Source organism: Vanellus vanellus (genome assembly GCF_965231255.1).
Source record: "Vanellus vanellus genome assembly, chromosome: 19".
NCBI classification, from domain to species: Eukaryota; Metazoa; Chordata; class Aves; order Charadriiformes; family Charadriidae; genus Vanellus; species Vanellus vanellus.
The window spans coordinates 10,290,267-10,314,979 of record NC_138924.1 but is presented as its reverse complement, the minus strand read 5'-3'; the positions used below and the strand labels follow the sequence as shown (position 1 = coordinate 10,314,979).

General features: G+C 39.9%; 1 protein-coding gene across 3 annotated transcripts in view; it reads left to right on the top strand.

Annotated features, from left to right (window-relative positions):
* The window catches only part of BCAS3 (BCAS3 microtubule associated cell migration factor), a gene marked incomplete at its 3' end in the record, with an annotated part of 391,462 nt that overhangs the window by 57,858 nt on the left and 308,891 nt on the right, over positions 1-24,713 (top strand). For all 3 annotated transcript variants that reach the window (XM_082493341.1, XM_082493342.1, XM_082493343.1), the window contains exons 10-12: positions 14,473-14,549; positions 16,331-16,414; positions 22,958-23,128. In XM_082493341.1, the coding sequence (XP_082349467.1) occupies positions 14,473-14,549; positions 16,331-16,414; positions 22,958-23,128 (332 nt within the window). The remainder of the gene's footprint in view (positions 1-14,472; positions 14,550-16,330; positions 16,415-22,957; positions 23,129-24,713) is intronic.

The window sequence follows — 24,713 nt, the reverse complement described above, 5'->3', positions numbered from 1 at the left end:
GTATTTGCCTACAGGTGCTTTCACATATATCTTGAGCACAAAGGAGAAGTTGGGTCGGACTCCCCTTCATCCCTCTGTGCCCTACAACTTGCTTCTCAGTAGGAGGCAATTGCTTGCGACGGGTAAGGTGCTCTCCAAAGGATGTTCCTCTGCTCTAAGTGCCCTTTGCTGCCTCAACATCTGTAAGGCAGTAATTGGTATGTCGGTAGAGAAAAACAGTATGCTTCCTACTGCTTGTGCTCTGCTGTGTCACGGGATGTGGTTGGGATTAGGATGTCGTTTACCTGCTCCCAAGACGGTGTGTGTTGTAATGCTAAACACCAAGAAAGCATTCACCCCTGCAAAAAAAATAAAGTTTTATTTTTCAAGCAGTGACTAGTGCTACTGTTTATCAAGTAGAATAGCCTCTTGAAATCTGTACATTACGGAGGGATCATAATTGACTTTGGAAGGGGCAGAGTTTTATTGCTAAAAAGGAGAGTCTGAAATTTTCTGGATGTATTTTCAGTCACAATTGGAAAAGTTTGAAATTATCTTTTTATATTATCTCTGTATTTAAAGAAAAATCTAGTTAGGAGAAGCTGCTGCTTGCCATAGTTTGAAGAAAAACAGCCTTATGCAGTAATATTAAAGTTGCCAATAGGTGTCAGTTTCTTCCTATACATGGTTGTGAGATACCAGGACTCCGCTGGGGTTCAGCGGAGAGAGCCAGATGGGAAAAGACTTGTTTGGGTCCTTCTCTTCCTCGCTCCTCCTTTTTATTCCACCAAAGAGAATTAGGGCACAAGCCTTGCTTTGTTTTAGATCAAAAGTAAAAAAACCTCAATTAAGTGTGTATTTTGACAATTTTTGCGTTTTCTAATTCCAGTTATTGTTTGTTGGTTTTTTACTTTAAAAAAGACACTGCAGTTTGTTTTTAAAAATTAATCCACTGTACTGTGTTCTGAGGAACAGGCGTATCCTATTCCTAACCATAACTTTTGATTTGCGGTGCATTTTTGCGGAACAGCGGTGGAATTTAAAAAAGATAAAATAAAGCTTTTGGAGATACTTACCAAATTACTTGAAAATCAACTTGAAACATCACTGTTCACGGTATATTTCTCCATCTGTGTTTTTAACACAAGAAACTCAAGATGTTCTCAAACTTTGTTCTTGTTCTGGGGTTCCAAAGCTGGATTAAAGGCACCCCTCACTCTGTACTGGGAATTTTGGAAAGCTGCGGGAGCTGGCGAACAGCGGGAGCTGCTGCCCCCACAGCTCTTCCCCTGTCGCCACCCCAGTTCGCCTGTGGCCAGTGCCGTGGGGTGACTGGGCAAAAAGGCGCGTGCTTTTTTCCTGGGTGAATGGGTTTCTTGGACCTGTGCTGGTGAATAGTTGTCCTGAGGATTTTGAAGCTTAGTTGTTGCACTTAATAGCTTATGCTATCAGGCGGGTGCTACGCTCTGGCATGTTGAAGGCTGCAGTAAAGCTTTTGTTTAAGCTTTCGGATTCCGTGTGTGCTGAAATCCCTTGGACCTAAGAGCATATCTTCAAAGGCTTAAGTTACTCTGATGTGTTTGAAATTTGAGGTAAATGAGCTACCTAGTTAGCTGCAGAGATTTTTGATAGTCGGCCAACTGGCCAGCAATGGGGCTCTACTGCTGCCCTTTTTTTTTTTTTTTTTTTTTTTTTTTTTTCCCCCTCAAACGTAGCAAAGGGCAGTGTCAGTTTAAATTGGAAAAGTAGAAATCCCTGAAAAGGAAGCTCAGCGAAAGGTCTTATAGACCTCTGTTTGGATGACTGGAGCATCCTTGCTCTGCAGGATAGTCAGTCGGTGCCCCGTCTGGACCTGTCCTGGTGCACCTCGGCTGGACAGTGGCAGTAAGAATGTCACTGGCTGCCCAGAGAATTCTTCATCATGCGGAAGAATCTCAGCTGTGTTATCTGACCGCTTTTGGTCAGAAGTGATGGCATAAAAGGTCAGAAATATTAAATGAGGATCACTAGCTCTTTGAAGACATTTCTGTTACTGTGTAAACCACTGTGTCAAAACAGAAAATCTTTTTTTCAAGAAGATTTGGTGATGATGCTGAAATCACGTCTTCCATCCATGTCAACTAAGCGACATAGGAGCCCTAGGATCTCAGTGAGACAGCTACAAAGCAACCATAATTAAGCAGAAGCTCTTGTCCATTTTATTGACTATTTATACGTAGAAGTTAAATGCAGAATGTACAAATAAAAACAGTGTCAGGAATTCTGAAGTTTGGTGTTCCTCAGCAATGCTAATGCAGCTGTGTTGCACGTGAGTAGTATTTGTCTTTCTGTTTTTGTTTTTGTGGTTGAATGTGGAGCTTAATATATTGTTGTAATAAATATACCATAAAATATTCAGGATGTAGAACATGGTCAAGTTCGCGCTGCTGTTGGAATGTTTAACTCCTGCATCTCCTGATTTTTCTTAAGCAAATTTGACATAGTACTATTTTTTTTTTTTTTTTTCCCCCTGGCATGTGATTAGATGGAAATGTGATCATTTGACTTAAATGGCAGAGAGCCAGCATATTTTATTTGTGCCTTTTGTAACAAAAACTCAGTGTACAGGTGATCCAGTCTTGGTGTGTGAATTTAAGACAGGTGCTTAAACTTGAAGGGAAAACATACTGCAGAAAAATTACCGGGATATCCTATAATCTACCCTGTGTGGTATTCTTACTTTTAAATGTCTGCTAAGGAAAGGCATAGCATCGGTCTGCAAAGAACTCGTGGCAGGAAGTTTCATACAGCATTGCGTTCTCTACTGTGCTTATGCTTGGAGATAACTCTCTTTCGCTGAGAAGAGACTTTCATCAAGGGGATAATAAAGCCAAACAGTAATTGCTCATCCTGCACTGTTTTAAGGGCTCACATGGCCAAACTTATTAGAAGCGTCAAAAGAATTTTTTTAAGAATGTGTTTCCTTTGGTAGGTGTGAATGTCAAGGTGTGGATTTTAAATAGATTTTTAAATAGTTAAGAGTTTTATTGTGGTTCACTAAAGATTTCCTTCAGAGCCTTTTTCTGAACACTGCGTATGACTGAACAATCAGAAACGGAAGTGATGTACAGGCCTCCCCCCCCCCCCCTCCCCCCTACTTTGCTCTAAACAATAGATGCAGAAAAGCTGAATTTCATTGATTTCTATTACATCAGTGCTCCCTCAACCCTTCTCCAAAAATGCTTACTTAGTGGAACATTGATGATTATGAATATAGCCTGATGGATACTTTCTTCTCTGTAAAGAATATCCTTCCCACCCCCTGGGCCCTAAGTAAAGATTATCACAGATAACATCATGCATGTGGCATCATCTTTGTGTCCGATAACTAGTGCCTGCTCAGTTTCTCTGGCCCTTCCACTCCTCATATTGATATATTCTCCATCCATTATTCTCTAGGGATGAAGACAGTTATTGCAGCCATTAGCTGGCACCACATTTCTATTGATGCTGTACAGCTAGAGCCTTAAGAGGTAATTTTCCAGATTTTAGTCAGAGTACTTTATTGTATACAAAGTCTCAAAAGACTTGCCTAACCACAAGCCAAAAATTATTCAGTATATGTTAAATGCGCCACACCTGCACCTCTCAAAATAAGAAAAAAAAAAAAAATAAAAAAAATCCAAACAACCCAAATGGTGTTTGACACTCTAATCTGCAGTTTGGCTGTGGTATTCCTATTTTCGCTGGTATTCACATGCAAGATATAATACGGTTGTTTCAGTTTGTCACAGGTCTGATCTGGAAATCATCTAGGCTTTTTTGTACATTTTTGTTAGCTTTGTTAAATTCCTTTTCCCTGATCAGCACACAGGGAGCAGTTTGATCTCTTTGCTTTGAAGTAAAAACACTGGATGTCTTATGAAAAGGTTTAATGCCTGAAGAGTTACAAACAGAACTTGTGGAAGAATGTACGTTTCCCTTCTCAGCTGTGATCAGCGAGTAGTATTTATCCTGGACATCCCACATGGTATAATAATTGATGGGATTCCTCTGTCTGTGGAAGGTGACTCTTCGGTTTAAATCAAAAGTCCTTAAGGCAGGTGGGGAGCAAGGTCCTGATTCTCACCATTTTCTTCATTGGTGAAGAGAAGCCGAGTATCTTGCTGTGAATTGTATATAAGCAGTTTTTATTTTTATACACACACACACACCCCTTCATGTAATTTGTAACTGCCTTCCCTGAGAAACACTGATTTGATCTTGTTTTACTTTTTAACATCATTGTTTCTAAGACCTTTTTTTCTCCAATCTGGGAATCGATGTATAACTATTACAGGATAATGCTGAAATACTTTTTGAAAAGGTCTGTAGGGCAGCGCGGTAGATTTATGGAAACGAACGTCTTCATTGCTTACAGGGTGTTTTGCTATATTGCAGGAAAGTGTAAATACAACAGAAAAATTGCATAAAGACAGGAACAAGGCATTGGTACCCAAGATGTATATCTCTCATATCTCCTGGGTTTGACAGTTTTAAAAAAAATTATATGAAGAACAGGAAGTGCTGTTTGTTTCTGTGTAAGTTATTTTTGTCTAAAGCACCCAAATCTTTAATGTTAAAGGCCAAACCAAAGCCATCTTACTCACATTGTCCTGTACAGGAACAACCACCCCTACAGTAACATTACTATTTATCACTGTCCAATTCTCTGAACAAAAAAAGAAAGTAAACCCGAAATCAAAACATAGTTTTTCCTGAAATCAGTCAAATTTGTGCTAAATTAAACAACCAAACCTGAGGAACATTAAAGTCCACAGATACTTTTTAGCTCTGGTATTGGTCTTAGACCTATAGAGCAACAGTAAAATACTGAAAACTGCCATGAGAAAATCGACAGGGAAAGGAGGTTTCTGTAGTAATAATAAAATAATCATAATAGTAGTAATAATAATAGCAACAACAGTCGTAATGATGATGATAATGATAATAAAAAAGTAAATCTGTGGTCCTTCCCCAAGCTTGTGTGAGGGAATTCTGTTCCTCCGATCCAGGATAGCACAAACCGCAGCTCGTTGCAGGGCTGGGGCTGTTGCGAACATGACATGTATTGTGAATGTCTCCCTTCATGGGGGGGTGATGATAGTGTGTGTGGCATTTGTGGCTTTACTTTTTCGCTTCATTTCTAGGGATTTTTTTAGCGTGTTAGTAGCGATAATGCCTCTGTTGATTTAAAAGAAAAAAGCAAAAGGCCCTGGATGGCAAGCATGATTTCACAGTAGGGTGCATCCTGCTGGTTTGCTCTTTTGCTCGGTTTTTATGGGTGATACTTAAATAGAAGGAAGTACAAGAACAATAGAAGAGTTTTGGAAAGTATGTGACAGTGTGAGAGTAATAACATTTACATAGGGCCTTTTATCTAGAAGGAACCCGGAGGAATTTATAAACAGTATTACTTCATACAGTTTATAAACAAATAAATTTGGTTTGCTTGGTGACGCTTAAAAAAAAACCCCGAACAAACAAAAAATATTAGATAAAACAACTTATATGATTTGTTTTCCTTGGAATAAACAATGCTTTTGCAACAACAGTATTACTGTACCCGTTATTTATTGTATATTCCCTTTCTATGCTCTCTGTCAAGGATCTGTTTTCTAGCTGCTGTGGGTTGCAAGACTTAAGAATGTAGTTTTGTAATTTCATTACCATAGAGCGCTGTGTATTTCATAAGACCTAGGAAAAAAAAAAGATTAATTGATTATAAGCTGCATCCAGTGACTGAAAAGTAGCATAGCTTAATTGGGTTATTGTAGCTATTTATTTAAAAAATACACGGTACCACTGCTTCACAGATTTTTATTTTTTTTTTTAAAGGGATATCTGGCAAATACCTCAAATGATTAAAGGCAAATAATTTTGGTTGAAAAAGCGTATGCATTTTGGAATTTGCTCAGAAAACTGTGTTTAAAACCACTATACTCCTTAAGATGGCATATGTTGTCCTTAATTGAACCTTTTCACACACTGAAACAGAAAAATCATGTTTATCTGGTAATCTGCTTTCTCAGTAAGGTTTCACTTAGTTTTGCCTCGGGGTGTAGGTTACCCTTGGAGATCCTTAAGGTCCCTTCCGAGTCTGACCATTCTGTGGTTCCGTGATCTCCTGCCTTGTCCAGCGCTCCTTGTGTTTGCTGACTGTATCCTATCCCAAAATCATATTCATCATACTCGAAAGAGATGCAATTTCTTCTGTGGTTGGGGATTAGAGACAGAATCTTAAGAAGATTTTATAATAATACTGTCCATACACACATGTTCTATAAACACTCATGTGGAGAAGTAGCTTGAAATAAAACCGGACAACGCTAGAATATGCATTCCTCATGGATACAAGGTGTGGAGTATCCATTAAAAAATGTTACAGTAATTCTGAGGGTAATTCTTATAACTGATACCAAAAAAGGATAAGTAAGCATCAGGGCAGGGCAAATCACAGAGAATTGGGGAAAGCAAGCAGTGAAACTTATGGGAAAAAGGAAGTTTTCCTATTAAAATGACGGGGGGGGAGGGGGGGAAGACAGAAAAGAACATTTTACTAAAATGGTTTTCATTAAAAAGTAAAACCAAAGTCAAGATAGAGGGGATGAAAGCCTGGCAAATATCACAGACAGACTCCCCCCCCCCCCCTTTTTTTTTTTTTTTTCCCTTCACTATAAAAATAAGTGTAGAGAATATAAGGGTTCTTACAATATGCTGTGAAATTAGAAAACAGCCGGTAGTGTCTGAAGAGAAGCATGTTGGGATGTGTTTGAAGAAAAGTCATGTGGTTCTGGATGCCTCTGATTCGGCCTTTTCGTTCCCTTCTCTTTATTCATTCATACATTTATTTGCAACATTTTACCATGTGTCACTTTGCAATGCGTTTTCGGGAGATCCGAGAAGGAAATACAGCTGTACTCTGGGTGAGGAGCCATAGTCAGTTGCGAGTCCATCATTATATACACTGAAAATAAGTTCTGACTTAATTCAGACAAGTTCTGACTGCTAGAATCGGATTCTTCTAGACAGAAACTTTGCCGTGTAGTGCGTATTTAAGTCTGAATACTTTGCCATGATAAGATCATCCTTAGCCCTTCATTAATGGAGCCCTTCAGACTGTGTAGGACGTTTCTGAAGAAGGACCAGGTGAAAAAAATTACAGCCTTAACTACAACAGTGCTCACTTTGGGGGGAAAATTGTTGTTAAAATCCTGGTCCTCCACCTGTAGTGCTGCTTTTTTTTTTTTCTTTTTTTTTCTTTTTTTTTAAAAAAAAAAGAGTCCCTTAGAGCACATCCATCACCCATACTTCACGAATGAGAAGAGCGTATGTATAGAGAGGATGTCTGAGGATGCTGATTGCACCTGTAGCAGTGTCATGGTAAAGAGATGCACAGCTCTGGTCCTCCTGAAGAACTGAGCTGTGGAAGGCTAAGATGCCTGTAGACTTTTAATTGCCTCTGGGATTCCAAAGATTGTGCGCTTGGATGTGAAGTACCAAACTGCCAAGTTTTCATGGATATCAGGAATCCCTGCAGTGTTTAGCTCTCAACTCCCCATCCCATACTGAGCTCTTGAGTTTCATAGAATCATAGAATGGTTTAGAGTTGGAAAGGACCTTGAAGATTATCGGGTTCCAACCCCCCTGCCATAGGCAGGGACACTTCCTACTAGAGCAGGTTGCCCAAGGCCATGTCCAACCTGGCCTTGAACACCTCCAGGGATGGGGCCTTAACAACCTCTCTGGGCAACCTGTGCCAGTGCCTTACAACCCTCAAAGTAAAAAATTTCTTTCTAATGTTTAAGCTAAACCTGCCCTCTTCCAGTTTAAAGCCATTCCCCTTTGTGCTGTCACTACATGCCCTAGTAAAAAGTCCTTCCCCAGCTCTCCTGTAGGCCCTTTTAGGTACTGGAAGGCCGCAACAAGATCTCCCCCGAGCCTTCCCTTCTTCAGGCTGAACAGCCCCAACTCTTTCAGCCTCCCCTCATAGGAGAGGTGCTCCAGCCCTTGGATCATCCTCGTGGCTCTCCTCTGGACACACTTCAGCAGGTCCATGTCCTTCTTATGTTGGGGACTCCAGAGCTGGATGCAGTACTCCAGGTGGGGTCTCACGAGAGTGGAGTAGAGGGGCAGAATCACCTCCCTCACCCTGCTGGCCACACTTCTTTTGATGCAGCCCAGGATACGGTTGGCCTTCTGGGTTGTGATCGCACACTGTTGGCTCATGTTGAGCTTCTCATCAATCAGAACACCCAGGTCCTTCTCCTCAGGGCTGCTCTCCAGCCATTCCTCGCTGAGCCTGTATTTGTGCATGGGATTGCCCCGACCCAGATGTAGGACCCTGCACTTGGCCTTTTTGTACTGCATGAGGTTGGCTTGGGCCCATCTCTCCAGCCTGTCCAGGTCCCTCTGGATGGCATCTCTCCCCTCCAGCGTGTCTGCTTTGCCAAACAGCTTGATATCATCAGCAAACTTGCTGAGGGTGCACTTGACCCCACTGTCCATGTTGGCGACAAAGATGTTGAACAGTACAGGCCCCAGTACCGACCCCTGAGGAACACCACTCGTCACTGCTCTCCACTTGGACATCAAGCTGTTGACTGCAACTCTTTGAGTGTGACCATCCAGCCAGTTCTTTATCTGCTGAGTGGTCCATTTGTCGAATCCGTGTCTCTTCAATTTAGAGACCAGGGTATCATGTGGGATGGTGTCAAACGTTTTGCACAAGTCCAGGTAGATGACATCAGTTGATCTTCCCTTGTCTACTGCCACTGTAACCATTTCGTAGAAGGCCACCAAATCTGTCATGCATGACTTGCCCTTGATGAAGCCATGCTGGATGTCACCAATCACCTCCTTGTTTTCTATGTGCCTCAGCAGAGTTTCCAGGAGAATCTGCTCCATGATCTTGCCAGGCACAGAGGTGAGACTGACTGGCCTGTAGTTCCCTGGGTCTTTATTTCCCTTTTTGAAAATAGGAGTTATGTTTATATATATACTCATATGTGTGTATATATATCTTTTTTTAAGCTTTTTTTTTTTTTCGTATGAAGAAGCTGTGGAGCTTGATGAAGAGGATACAAATGGTTCAAGTTTTCATGTTTTGTGATTTATTGGCTTAATCTCAGTTATAGCTGACATGACTGTAATGGCCCTGCTCCTCTTAACAGTATTTTCCCAATACTGTTTGTTTAAAAGCTAAGTGGGAGTAGAGGAATGTATTGCTTTTCTCTTCTTGGCTGCTGTCTGTGTATTCACACTGCCATTCCTGAAGCTAGAGGATGAGCTTTTTAAAAACAATTTAAGAAAAGGACTGGAGTCTTCTTTTTCTGTAGGAGTGCAGATCAATGGAAAGACCCAGAGTTAGAGAAGTGCATGTTTGTGTGAGTTTTCAGAATGAGTGGAGGAGGAGATTTTGTTAATTACGGGCATATGGATATGAATCTCCAAAGGGTGAGATTTTCGTAAAAGTAATTGAAAAATAATGTAGAATAAACATGCCTTCTCTTTGCTCGCTCATTAAGCAAACATTTGTATAGCTCTTTGGAGAACTTCAGGTAACTTCTAGGATTCCTGTACTCTCAGTAAAACCCAATATATAAAGTCAGCATAGCAGCAAGAAAGCTAAACCCATCTTTGAATCTAAAAGACAGACTATGTGGCCCTGTGCAAACCTCATGAAGTTCATTAAGGCCAAGTGCAAGGTCCTGCATGAGGGCCAGGGCAATCCCATGCACAGATCCAGGCTGGGTGGAGAATGGATTGAGAGCAGCCCTGAGCAGAAGGACTTGGGGTGTTGGTTGATGAGGAGCTCAACAGGAGCCGGTGATGTGCACTTGCAGACCGGAAGGCCAACCACATCCTGGGCTGCATCAGAAGTGTGGCCAGCAGGGTGAGGGAGGTGATTCTGCCCCTCTGCTCTGCTCTCGTGAGACCCCACCCGGAATATTGCGTCCAGCTCTGGAGTCCCCAGCATAAGAAGGACATGGACCTGTTGGAGTGGGGCCAGAGCAGGGCTATGAAGATGCTCCAAAGGCTGGAGCCCCTCTGCTGGGAGGACAGGCTGAGGCAGTTGGGGGTGTTCAGCCTGGAGAAGAGAAGGCTCCGGGGAGACCTTATTGCGGCCTTTCAATATCTGAAGGCGTCTACAAGAAGGCTGGAGAGGGACGTTTTAGAAAGGCATGTAGTGATAAGACGAAGGGGAATGACTTCAAACTGGAAGAGGGGAGATTTAGATCAGATACTAGGAAAAAGTGTTTCACTCTGAGTATGGTGAGCCCCTGGCGCAGGTTGCCCAGAGCTGTGGCTGCCCCATCCCTGGAGGTGTTCAAGGCCCGGTTGGACGGGGCTGGGAGCAACCTGGGCTGGGGGGAGGTGTCCCTGCCCATGGCAGGGGGGTGGAACTGGATGGTCTTCAAGGTCCCTTCCAACCTAAACCATTCTATGATTCTACATGCTTATTTCAGATTATAATTTTATAACTCAGTTATTAAAAAAAGAAGTGAAGGAACTAAGAAATTGTAATGCTAAAGAATTTACCTATGGTACCATTTTCATGTAGGTAAAATTTGCATCTTGGAAATGGGAAAACCAAGGCACGGAGTATGAGGTACCAGGGCACTGCCCGTGGCACCCTCGGCTGTGAGCCCAGTCCCTGCTCAGAGGGAGCCTGGAGCCCGTTCCTCAGCCTTGCTTTGGCCAGTGCACGTTGGAGCTCTTGGGCGTAGGAACTTCATCAAGTTAGCAGAAAAACTTGCACTTTGATTCAGCCTTTCAGAATAGTATTTTTCTACTTTTGCCTTTTCACAGCTTTGAAGTAATGTATTTCCTCTGTGTGTCATTATAAGCGCAGAGGGAGAGAGTAACTGTGCCCTTAAACCCAGTTTAAATAGTTTCCAGTAGGTTTTCACCTATATTTTTGTGGGTGATAGTCCCAGTAAAGCTTATTCTAAGATCAGATGTTTTTTAGTACTTGCTTGATTTGCTGTACTTTTGGAAGGACTTTCCCTGAGTGATCTTTTCTTGGATGACCTCTCCATACTGTCATTAAAACTTGGAAACTTTGGTCTTCTTGACAGTTAGTTCTGCATTCTCATTATGTTCATTCCTATTGTAAACATGCTAAAATTGCTGCTCTTGTTGCTTAGAATGGATTTTTCCTCAGTTGTTTTGAAGTTTAGTAGAAGTAGAAGTTAATCTTTAAGAGAGTTAGGCTGGTAACGATTGGATGGCCGAGCTCAGTGGGTCACGCTGTGTCTGGCGCTTCATTTGCCCGGTAGATGATGTTCTGCTGACTCCAGCTGTTTTTTTGGAAAGCAGAAAAACAATTTGCTTTTCCTTCCCATAAAGTATAACCCTTTGTTTATCCTCGTGCTGCTGCAAGTTTCCAAAATGCAGACTTGCAAAGAAAAGAAAGGGAGGAAATAGCTCTTTTTTTTTTTGTTTTTTTTTTTTTTTTGACGCTGTTTTTCGTATCAGAGAGTAGAGTTTAGGCCCGAGTTGAATTGTTGACCTCTGCGGAGGTTATTATTAGAATGGGCAGATTTGTGTGTGGAGCTGTGTCTGACTGGGTCCAGTTCATGCAATGAGCTGCCTCCAGTGGGTTTGCTGAAGGCAGTCGCAGTTTTTCTAAGATAACTTTTTATTGTTTGATTAATTTTTTATTTGAAGGATAATGCTTTTTGCAGTTCTTCGTTTACTTCAGGCCACTGCAGCAGTTGAGAAGAGCTCCCCTTCCGAGCGAGCCGTGTCTCTTCGTTGCGAGTTGTTGAACGGCTTGGCTTTTGTTGTAGCGGTGCATCTGTTGGCTGCTGCTCCGCGGGTTTTCTGCTGCAGGGAGGTTACGGGGTGCTTGCAGAGTTTGGGAAATGCAAGTGGCCGGTTCTAAAGTCACCGTAGAGATTTACATGGTGAGGACTATCACGTGACAGCTTTTAATGCTGTATTTTATGCATAAAAGGGAAGAAAAATAAATAAAGTTTGGGGGACCCGAGTGTCTTTCCTGGCCCAGATAAGAACTGCCGAAGCAGAAGTCAGCACTAAAACCTTACTGGGCCTGATCTGTAATGCCATCGGAAGAACACCTTTGTATTTACAACCTAGGGTTGTATTTACAACCTTTTTTCGCTTGCTTTGTTCCTTAAGAGGCTCTGGCTACCCACATTTTATGCACTTCTGGAATGCAATAACAATTGTGGCCATCATCTCTTCAGAATTCGTTTTCCTTCCTGAGATCAAGGCGGTGATAAGGCCTTGAAAATATTCACTTGGTTTTGCTTTCCTGGCCCGAGATGGATTTAATTGGATGAATTGCTGCCTTTCTCCTTCCATTGCTTTATGACCTTTGAAATAGCTTGCTGTGATCTTTGGAATTTTGCAATACTCTCGCTGCTCTTCTGTAAAAAATGAAATAAGGAGCTGTTTATCATAGACGGCATGAACAGTGTAGCAGCTGTTTCTGCTCGTGCCCAACAAAATGCCATCAAACGTGTCCTTAAGTGTTGTCAAATGTCAGTTTAAGCTTACACCGACACGCTATACTTAACACCCTTTTTCGTCATTTTGCAGGCGTTGAAAATAATGCCCCGTAACTTAAAACCCTCTTGTCCTCGCTAAATGTTCTGGACAATTTGGGGACCTGTATGAAAAGACCCCGATATTTGCAGAAAGGCGGTGGTGAATAGTTTTGCTTCTTCTCACTGTGGTTGGCATCTCAGCAGCCAGGGTCTGACACAAGACACTTCGGTGAAATAGAAGCTTAGCTAGCTGCATTTTTTTTTTTTTTTAATATATGTTTCTTCTCAGAATGCAGTGTAGGATTTTATGCAATAAACGGCAGTTGTGGGTTATATGTGTTCTTCTAAAGCGCCGTTTGCCCGATCTCAGTGCTCCTTGTGCCTGTGACACAGGATCGGCTAACCAGGGCTCCTTTAAATGAGACACACATGTCTATAAGTTTTTAAACGTTTTGTTTCTTGGCCAACCAGTGAGAAAATATGAATTACTAAATTGTCTATATTAGCCTAAGACCTGACGAAAACGGAGATTAAGTGCTTGACACTCCCCTCCTCCCCCCCATTCTCTCCCCCTTATGCAATATTTCTTTTTTATATGTATATGTTTTAGTGTACCAGAACGGATTTCGGGCTAGTAAATGGTGTTATGCACGTGGCTGAAGGCCTTAGTTTACTAGCTTAAATTGGAACGCTCAAGCTCAAATGTCGTTATCAGGGCCCTAATCAGCAAACAGTTTTGTGGCTTCAGCCCCGCGAGTTCAGTCTCTGAACTTCCCGACCTTACCTTGAGGAAGGGTCCCGCTGAAATCAGCCTGCTGGAACCGGGCAGCGCGGCCGCTTGCAGCCCCGGCGCTGCGATACTAAAGTTCAGCTGCACCAGTAGGATTTGAGCGCTGAACGCAGGCAGGGCTTACGTGTCGATGCAGAAAGAGCAGCCGTCCACCCGAAACAGCTGAATCTAAAATGACGAAAAGCAAAGGAGGGGAAGGAGGACAGTAATAGCAATTAGGATGAGGGCCACCGCGCTGCTTTTAATTGTACATTACTTAAGCTTTTCATTTATGTTTGACCATTATCTAATTGTTTTCAATAATTTAAAATTCTGTATTTTTAGTTTTAGTAGTTAATAGTGTGATATTCTTGGGTTTTTTTTTTGCAGGGGTATTTTTTGCTTTGCTTTGGTTTTTTGGTTTTTAACCATAGTTTTTTGTTTTTTACACTACAGTGTATTAAGTTGAATTTAACGTGAGCCTTACTCATTTTAAGCCTTGCGATATTTTTGTTCTCAGCTATTTTCAGTGGCTTTCTATTACAGGTAGTTTCACCTTTTAATGCTCAGCAATAGTTCTCTATTTTACGTTCTTTATGCATATATCTATTTTTAGTGATAATATAAAGGTAATGAAAAGCAGGTGAACAATGGAAAATTTGCTACCGATTTTAAAAGAATTACAGATTAACTCACTGTGTAAAGTTAAGTGCGTGCAAAAGTATTTTGTGGAAAAGTAAGGGTTTGTACATAGAATTATTATAGAATTATTCAAAACAAAACAGAAGCACAATACACCCTTTCATACCACAAAAAATGTAGAAGAGAGTGAAGCTAACTAAAACTGTTGGCCAAGAGAAAGACATCAGTCAAGTAAAATTACTCAAAATGTGAAGATACAGAACCAATCCAGTCAAACTTTTAAATGTCCCCCTCACCCCACTGTATCAAAATGGCATTAAAAAAATGCAAACATAAGGAGAAACGAGTATTTACACATAATTAACTGTTCAAAATAGCTCATCTAACCACAGCCTTATCTTTAGGAACAAAAATGCAAGCATTTACTGAGTGATATTAGCAATTGAAAGGTTTTTGTTTAGACTTTTTGTTTTCTTGGCAATAAATAAAATTCTTTGTAAGAAGTCATTAAGATATTTCTTAACGTTGCCTTTTAAAACTTTTCAGGCTGCTATCCTTGTCCAGGGCCAAACATGAATCCTATTGCTCTTGGAAGCCGTTGGCTTGCTTATGCAGAAAATAAGGTAAGGAAAGGTTTCCTTTCAAAAAATACTTCTGTTTCTAGATTCCATTCTAGCTTTTATATATATAGGGGGGGGAAAAGAAAAGTGAGAAAAAAGGTACGTGAAAAAGGTGATCTGTGAGAGCACTAGGATAATGATGACAGACCGAATCTTTGACCCACAGTAGTTGTGCTTTGGTATTCACATATGTCATATCTTTACCCTGCACACTCGATTTGAGCTCATGAACTCGGGGGGCATAAATATGTCAGTAGCGTAGGCAGAGAAAAGACAGCTATCAACATGTGTTTTCAGTGAGTTCGCTCGATAATCAACCCATTTTGCATTTAAAAAGTTTAAAGCATAAAATGGTAGATACCTCTGAAGGGCAGGCAGGGGAGGGTTCCTGAACTCTGTTTGGGGAAACTGAGTCTGGACAGAGCCAGTGAGTTTGTATGAAACAACGCTGCAATGCACTTTGTAAATTAGGAAATAGCATTAAAGTGACCACTTTTTAACATCTTGGCTGAAATTATGAGGCTCCAGGAAAAAAAAAAAAAAAAGGAAATGTTGAATTAATTTTTCTTCTTTCTAGAGGCAAAAGAAGAAAATAGATCCCAAGAAAAATGACTGTCAGTGTTCTTACCCAGCCCTAGGCCAGAGAAGCGGTTCTGTATTTAAAGCTTGGAGTGTTTGAAAACTTTAAATTCAGCTTCTAATGCCTTACTTTTATTTCAAAGCAGATGTTTTTTCTCCCGTCCACCTGTGACGGGAATAGCTGTTTCTCGAGCTGAACCAGAGAGGCAGACTTTAGAGATGTATTACTTGTTACACCTTTTCAAGCACAACGGACTTCTCTCCAAATTCAGGCCTGCCTTTCCTTTAATGCCACACCTACGTGGTTTTGTAAAACTTAACCAGTCAGCCTGGGATATAAAAAGTACTACTGCCAAAAAAATAACCCACTGGTCAGCAAAAGAATTGTATCACAAAAGGAATTGAAATGGCTTGTGTGTTCGCAGGTATATTCACTGTAGACTTCTTCCCTTTCTCCTTAGTTTAGCTATTTTTATTCAGACACTTAAATTTAAGCAGGAAAGGAAAGCCTGTAGAAACAGATACATCTTACAGTGATTTTTAATTTACTTTTAGCTAAAACAGTTAAAACAGACGTGTTCTGTGTACAAGCAACAAATACCTATAGTTTTTTTCCATTTTATTCAGTCAGAAGCACGTATTGTATGGTTAGTCAGGGTTCAAAGGCAAAAACCACTTTGGTAGGTTGATGGCAGGTAGAAGAATCTTGGTTTGATTTATTAATTTTGAAAGGAGGCAATACAGAGTAAACCCCATGTACATTCCTTTAATCTGTTAAATGTAAAGTTTAAAGTAGCTCTTTTCCTTTGTCATTTCTCTGCCTGCTAGTCATGAAAAGGAGGGGAAAGCCACACTCGGATTCTTCGAATGTCAGATATTTAATGTTACATATACATGGCTAAAGCTTTTGATTATATTTATTTAAATTTATTTGTGGTATTGCTGCCAGACCAAAAATCCCACCATTTCAAAGTTTATGAATTCTTAGTGACTACTCATCTTGTAATTGAAAACTGGAGTTGAGTACGCGACAGTCTGGGTGGCACCCAGAAGATTATAAAAAGGGGTTAAGTGTCTCAGCAGGGCTTTGTGCTATTTGTAGGAAAAAACACACCACTGTACACGATAAATAAGAGCTATGGTAATGGGTTATGGGTTTGTGTAGTTTAATAGTAGTTACTTGGTTGCTGTCTTTCTTCTTGTAGCTGATCCGATGCCATCAATCCCGTGGTGGAGCCTGTGGAGACAACATTCAGTCTTACACTGCCACAGTCATTAGTGCTGCCAAAGTGAGTACATCATCTGCTGCTGGGAGAGGTTATCATGTAAGATAATTATTAGTTTCCCTGCTGAATTGTACTGTGTGTCATCGCCCCCCCCCCCGCATTCACAAACGAGGAGAACGCAGTAAGAAACACGCTCACATTAGCACCACGTATATTGTCCTGATCCTGCAGATCTCTGAGTAGCCATTGTATTTCACAAAGTATTCTTGTCCTTCCAAACTGATTTTTTAAAAATTTTATTTATTACAAACAGCTATTCACATTAGTGACCCCTGTTATAGGAAAATCATAGTAAAAAGGATGTGTATAATGGCTATTCATAATATGAGAAGTTTACGTGATTAGAAATCAACATTGTGAATTATTAGTCTTTTAGCATCATGAAAACTGACTTTACAAGTGTCTAGTGCTTTTTGGATTCAATCACACTAGTGTTACGTGTTTTAATCTCTCTGAAGGATGACAGCGCAGTACTGGAGCTAATTAATTACCTGGCAGATTTCTTTGAAGGTTAAAGTTTATTAATGGCTGTTTGCGTATAGGTTCGATTGCCTAGTTTTCTTGGTTCAGATGACATTATAATATCCTTCTGTTTTCAGAGAAATGTCTGGGTTTTCATAGTATCAAAAGAAGACCATGGCTTGGAAAAATCTTAAACGAGCCAAAGAGTATGCAAAACTGTTGTTTTACTATTCCCTCCCCCACCCCACTCCCTTCCTTGAGGACTTGCCTGCAGCATTTTGCCAAGTAATTTCTTTTTCTCACACACACACACACACACACACACACACACACACACACACACACAGAGTGAGTTTTGGCATTGTCTGGCAAACTTCATGCTGATTACAAGCTTTCATTGTAACCACTAGCCTTTTCATTTCTGATATGCACAACAAAACAAATCTAATAATAGGAATTAAATGACAGCACAGGGCAGAAAGCTCAGCGTCACTGAAGAAAACAACAGTTACAAGAACCCACAAAGAGAGACACAGGGCATGCCATCTCATGTGAAAACAAAACATAAAAACATATTCCATCAGCATAGCTTTGGACACAATCTCGCTGTGGCTGGAGCAGGAGAAAAATCACAGTTTTTTACATTGTTGAGGAAAACTTGAATTGCTGTCCTTGTGAAGACATCTGAAATTTGCTGTATCTCTGCATACTTTCACCATCAGCAAAAAAAAAAAAAATAAATGGGGGAAAATCTCCCCATACTCATTCAATCTCAGCGTCATTAGCGTGGTTTTTATAGCACAGATAAGTTTGAAAAACCAACTGGCTTAGCCTGATCAGCTGCAGTTATGATCAGATGTGGTAAAATCTTACAAACGGATGGCTGTACTGCCAAAGCCAAGCCGGGGCATGACTGCAGAAGGACAGGCCAAAGCTTTCTTAAATCATACAGCGATTGTCAAAGCGTTCCAGTAGCCATAGAAGACTATGCACTATTCTCTCTAATTTTTTTCAACAGACTAAAAAAAAAAAATCTAAAAAAGGAGGCCGTCTTTTATAGCTCTTACCCCCAAGACCATGGGTAACGAGGTTTTAAAGCCAGTAACGCCCAAGGTGATGTCCTTACCTCCCGAGTAGTGCTAGGTCGTAATCCAGAAGTTCCCACATTAAGCTGAACGTATGCAAACACTGAAGTAGTGATGTTGCATCATGTGGATAGCTGCTGAAGATAAGATGTGTTTATAACCATAGGAAAGAAAAGATTGTTAGCCTCTGTACAGAGATAAAGTAATAGCGAAAGGTGGAACCCGGGTAATCCTAAGGGCACCGTCTCTGTACTGCTTTGTATTTTGCCTAGCACGTTGCTTTTGCTCTCGACTGGCTGTTAGATGTCACTGTAATAGACAAGATTAATACTAATATAGTTTTGAATATTTGCATGATTTGGCTCTGGAGTATATCTCAGCCTTACTGTATTAATTTAGTTATTTATGTCTGAGTGAGCAACACTAAATGTGAAATGTTAAATTTATTACTGATTTCATTGAATCTTGGCTTACTATCTAGCGAGTTTTTGTCTCTGATAACGGAAATGCTGACTTTCTTGTGGGCACAAATATACCCCAAGTATCTGTTGCTCTGTCCATCTCGTTACTTCACCATAAACTTGACTCATTGCTTAAGTAAGTCTTCATTTATAAACCTCTACCGCTGTTATATCTTATCAGCCTGCAATGGTTTGTAATCCATTGCCTTTGATCAGCAGAGGTATTAGCTTTTTTGAACATGGATGTCCTTTTCTGTTCCCTACGCTGCCACTTTTTGGTTCAGAAGTGGTTCCATAAAAGTTCTTGGTTTGTCACATTATCTTGGGTTACAACCTTTTCTCTGTTTGGGTTCCAATTTCTTGTTGAAGGAAGTGAAAGAACCTTCATATAAAGGGGGAAGATAAAGCTGAGAGCAGAGAGTAATTTCAACAGGGTCACTTTTGAGAATTCCCTTTCAGGTCCTCTGTAGAAGGTCTCAACGGCAGTACGGAATATTTACTTTAATGGTATTCCCTTTCAGAAATGTTTTTGAATGTCCTGGTAGTGAACGGCGGGTTTGTCCTCAGTGCGATGGACTGCTCTGTGCCATACTTGATGCCGCAAATAAATTTCCTCCTGAATCAAATAACTTAGGAGTCACAAGCTGAGAATACCGAGGTCAAAATCACGGTCATGTTGGAGCAGGTTGTTTACTGGTGCCAAAACTTGTTACTCTGGTAACATTATGAAGAATTCCTTTACATCATCTTCCCATTTGATTTTATAATTCCTAGAAGGACTTTATTTTGAACATTGGTCGTTTTCCTGTTTCTTCTTAGATGCGTCTTGCCAGAGCATTGCTTTCTGCTGTTGCTGGAAAAAGACATGCATTTTTTTCCAGCTTAATCTCTTTATTTTCTTTTTCCCCCATTTGCTTGGTGGCTTTCTGTCTGTTCATGTTCTAAAAAGCGCTGATAATTTCTGTGGCTTGGGCAAGTAGAAAATTTCTGGAAATAGAAAATGTGTCAAGATTTCAATTTAGGTTAATGTTTAGCATACATAAAAATCGACCCGTTTGGAAAAATTAAAATGTTGTGCTTTATGGGATAAAGAATCTTTTCACTCCAGTTGAACAAACACAGTAGAATGGACATAGAATATCTCTCAGAATAAACCCCATTAGCACAGAATCACAGAATCACAGAATTATCAGAGTTGGAAGGGACCTCTAGAGATCATCTAGTCCAACTCTCCTGCTAAAGCAGGATTGCCTAGAGCACATTACTCAGGACTGCATCCAGGCGGGTCTTGAAAATCTCCAGGGAAGGGGACTCCCTGGAGATTAACAGTATTGGTGATGGGAGAATATTCAGGTGCTTGGTTCGTGATAAGCATCCAAATGTGAAGTTGCTTGTTACAATTATCCATATTTATCCATTTTGGATGCTGCAAAGAAGGGGACATAGGAAAAGACATCCTTATGTCTCCATGTTTGGGGTTTTTTCATCTTGTTGAAGAGAGGTTTGGTCCCAACATGTCCCTGGGTGAGTCATGTTTCAACTCCCTCTGTTCGAGGGGCGCTCACGCAGACCTTCTCCACCACAGTGTGTTCCCGGCGCTCACACTGGCTGTGCCGTTTAAGATGGATTTCCTAGTAGGTTTTCTTTCCTGTCCACCCTCTTTTCAGAACACGGGCAAGAGCAGGAAAGGGAAACATCTTTGTGAAACACGAGCATTTCAACAGACATTTAGTTTGAACTTGAATCTGTAATTGATTGCATGTTCGTTTTGTTCAAACTAACTGTGAGGCTTTCATACTCTTGATTACCAAGGCGTATCTTTTTGATATCTCTTTCTGCTTACTATAGATTTTTCATCTGTAAACAAATAAATCATGTAAAATGTATTTATTATGAGAAACAGGAACAATATATTGTTTTGTCACTAAAAGGATGTAAGACCTTTGTTGGAACAAAACACCCTAACAGGCACTGAATGATGCATTTTAATTTTCTCATCTAATTAACGTTGTACTTACTTTTCAATTAAATGAGGTATGAGTGCATACATTTATTTTAATTAAATATATGTGTTTCTTTATATTTGAATGAATGTGAACAGTCTTATTTTTAAGCAGATAGGGTACATGTGAGCATACAAACAATTTCTGTGTTTGCAGAATGCGGATCACTGCTTACAAAAGGAATTGGATCAAGTATTTTAATTTTATAAGAAAATTGCACAGAGTATGCGCGGGCAGTTCCCATCAGTGACAAAGGAACTGGGACAGTGCAAACTTTAACCTGTTCCATTTAAAATGTGTTTGGTCTGTCGAATGTCTAGCGTCAAATTATAAACCAAGTTCTTCTCACCTCATAACTTCTTTAGTTGATTCTTTCTCTATATCTTTTAATCCTATAGTGGTAAAGTGATTTAGCAAAGGCTGCATCTGTTTTCTCTTGTTACCTGATAACTTCTTAATGAGTACTAACAGCTTATGTGAGAGCAAGGTCATTAGCTCTAATGGATAGAGGGGACAGCTGATATGGCATGGGAAAGGTTAAAGATTACCAGAGAACTTTTTGCAAATATACACATAGCACGAAGAAGAAAGTGCCGTAATGGTTTTGCGCTGATATTTCTGAGCTAATGGCCTCGGCCACATCTTTGTACACCTATTACTCCTCAGTAGTCCTGCAGTCACACTCTACGGTGGAGCGGTAATTCATTTTACTAGATAAGCATGTTAATTTTTTTCTAGAGAGCTGTAAATTTATACTTGGCACTTTGTCATCCAGTTCCTCTAAGTGGAATATTAAAGATATTTTCTAAAAGAGGTCAGTTACAAGTCTTGGTCTTTTATCTTGCATAGATAGGTACTTTGCCATATAGTAAGCGCTGCTATACCGATTTCTCTTTCCTGCTGTGTAAAACTACCGGTGCATTTTATATGATTTTAACTGTTGGCCGGAAAACTGCCTTGTCAGTTTTTGTAAGGAAAGTGGCTGTTGAAACGCATTCTTGCGATGGCATTGGGTCTGTTCCTCAGATATCGTTATCTGTGTTACGTTACGTTTTTCAGTCTTCTGCGTTTACCACTGGTAAAATTTGTTTTATTCTCATTTGTTGCATCTGAGTACAAAAAGAAATAATAAGAAACAAATGGCAGGATATTACTAAAGACTCTAAACCCCAAAGACATCCCTGTGATAAAGGCACGGCTCGATTTTAAGTGGTAGTATCTCCATTAGCATTAATGGAGTAAGTCCATCAGCTGAGGCATCTCAGAGGTTAATCAGGCTTCCTGGCTGGATATTGCCATCAATACAGTGTGGCGCCTAATTCTGTTGGCCCTTCAGAGGTTTTCCTGACAACACACTAACAGACTTTGTGTAAGTCATTTCCTATGAATTATTAAAACAAACGTTTGGCTGCTAATTGATGAACACTAATGTGTTTTCTAATCACTGCAGTTTGAGATTTTAGCACTAAACAAAGCAGTTGCAATTGATTTGTGGCTGCGTCTTGGTTTCAGCCTGTGATCTGTACAATTTTTTTTCTTTTTCAATTTAGCAGGCAGCTTAGCTTGTCTTTTTAGTTAAGAATTGGCTGGTTACAGTGTCATTCCATTCTGATCTCTTTTGCTATTTCTTCTTTATATTGCATAATAAATCTGCTCAGCTCTTTATAGGCGAATGAGGCACAGTCCTTGATTCAAGGAGAAAGTATTTAAAGTTGTACTTTGCATTGTCTCGGGGTTTTTTTAAGCCTGTATCTCTCCTACTGTATGTACGCTCCCACTTTCTTTAAAGAAAAAAAAAAACATACAAAAAATCCAGCATCTTTAGATAATAAAAGCTGGTGCAATTAACATGTTTTCAAACCCACGTCTGGAAAACACGCAGATTATAGGAAGTCACGTTGTTTTCATGGGATGTTTTCATGGAGAGTTACCCTTTCTACTACCTCGGGGATGGCGCTTTTAGTTTTGCGGGGTTTGAGTCCCTTATTCAGTTTTAATGCTACAAAAGGCATAATTGCAGAGAAATGAACGGATGTGTCTGTCATGTCTATCGACGGCCAAATTCCTTGTCTTTTGCACTTGGGCAGAAGACATAACTGTTTCAGCATTAACCACTGTGGGCTGTAAGTGTTTCTGCATGGGGCACTGCCCTCCACGCACACCCATCTTGGCTGCTTCATTTGATTCTTCTACCTATGCGTGCCTTCTGTACCTCTGGTTAACAAAGTGAAAGAAAGGAAAAAATGTAGCACTTAGACAACATGAAAATATTTCTCTTTTTTCAATAATGTTTCGGAAGCATTAATTCCGAAATAAAGGTGAATACTTCAAGTTTATAGGATGCTCAATTTTTTTCAAGATATTTCTGTTACATACGGCCCTTGTAGCTTATATATCGCTTATAAAAACATTTGGTTTAGGTGCGTCTTGTGTGCGCAACCTCGTTGTATTAGTCGTGTTGAGAAAAAATTCAAGATAAATTTGACCCAGAAAACAGCCCTAAACATAAATTATTGGTTCTCTTTCTTTTTATAGACAATAAAGACTGGACTTACTATGGTTGGGAAAGTAGTTACGCAGCTGACAGGGACTCTGCCTTCAGGAGCCACTGAAGAAGAAATTTTAGCTCATAGCAACATCCGTCGAAGTCCCCTGGTGCCTGGAATCATCACTATCATTGATACGGAGACAGTTGCGGAAGGGCAGGTAATGCACAGAAACAGAATGCACATTCATTTTCCACAAAAAGTCTCAGAAAAATGTATTTTATGCTTTGGAAAATGAAAAATAGATGAGATTTTTGCGAGGTCAGAAACTTTTACAGACACACACAGCTGTGATGTGGTCCAGTTTGGGACTGAAATTAAGCCAAAATATATATTGGCCTTAGAACATATTTATGTGACACTTTGACAACATCAAGTGTGAAGTGTCACATTTTGTCTCTCTAACACTTGTTCGTAATTGACACTGATTTATGCTGATCAGTTGAAATGTATATGTAGTCTGATTGTGTTTATTAATATATAATGTGGCTGGAAGATGGGATTGTCTAGAAATATGGTGAATTGTTGAATTCAGTTATAAAAAAAGATGATGAGTGAAGTTGGATAAGAAGTATAAAAGCTTATAATTTTACATAAATTTCAAAACTAAAATGTAATCAAGTGTGATGCTCTTTTGTGAGGCATATTTACTGTTTTACTAATAATCTGTAGTACGATACGTCAGGCAAAATCATTTGTTAAAAAATCCATACCATTATCACACAAACTTTACATTGGTGTTTTGTACTGTCTTCATGAGAGACGATACCCATGTCTTTTTTTGTTTGCTTCTGCCAATCTTTTCATTTTTAAGTGTCTGGTCCCGGAACCAGTGTTTGTGCAGGATTCCCATGCACTTCATTATTCTGTAACTATTTTGTAAAATTTTTCCTAATGTTCGCATTTATTGAATTTGAAAAAAAAACCCAAACAACCCAATTTATTTTTTCTTGTTTTCTCCTGTCTTTATGGTGCTTGTTGCAGGTAAGTTAGTAAGGTATTAATGACAAATCAGTAGTCAAGTTATTTTCTTTTCTTACCTGAGGGGAAAATAAAATGCTTTACTTGAAAAGAAACAAGTAAACAAAAATCCCAGTATGCTGTTTGTGCTGTGATTTTTCCTGAGAATTAGTTTTGGAAGTACTTAGTCAAGTAGTGTCACATTGAAACAGAATTGTTCATATAATATTGGAGGCCTTTTCTTGCAAAATTAAAAGAAAAGAGAAATCAAAAGAGGATAATGGAAAAAAGAATGTATTCTACTTAAGATCTTACAAAGTCGGTCTTAAAATAAGTCTGTTGACCATTGGGGTTTGCTTTTTTTTCCTGGAAAAAAAAAGGTCTTTTGGCTCTTCATATGCTGCCAGAAAAAAAAAAAAAAAAGAAGAAAAATTTTGCTTCATAAATTTCTCATGAAGCCTGGTTTAATGCGGTCATTATTTCTGATGGTCATTCTCTGTGCTTTGATTCTTCTGCATAGGCCTGGGGAAAAAAATGATATATCTTAGGTTTTTAAGTCTTGTTATGTATGATTTAGAGGTTTTATGAACTTGTCCTCTGACCTTAACAATAGTAGGGAGCTATCAAGCCTAAAGGCCACTATGGAAAAGTAGTTGTAAAAATGATAACGCTTGCCTTGTCCAAATACTGCTGCTCTAACATAAATAAGCCATCAGTTCTAGTGAAATAATTTTTGTCTTGAATCTCTAGGGAAGGAGGCTCTAAGTTAGATATCCTGATTGTAT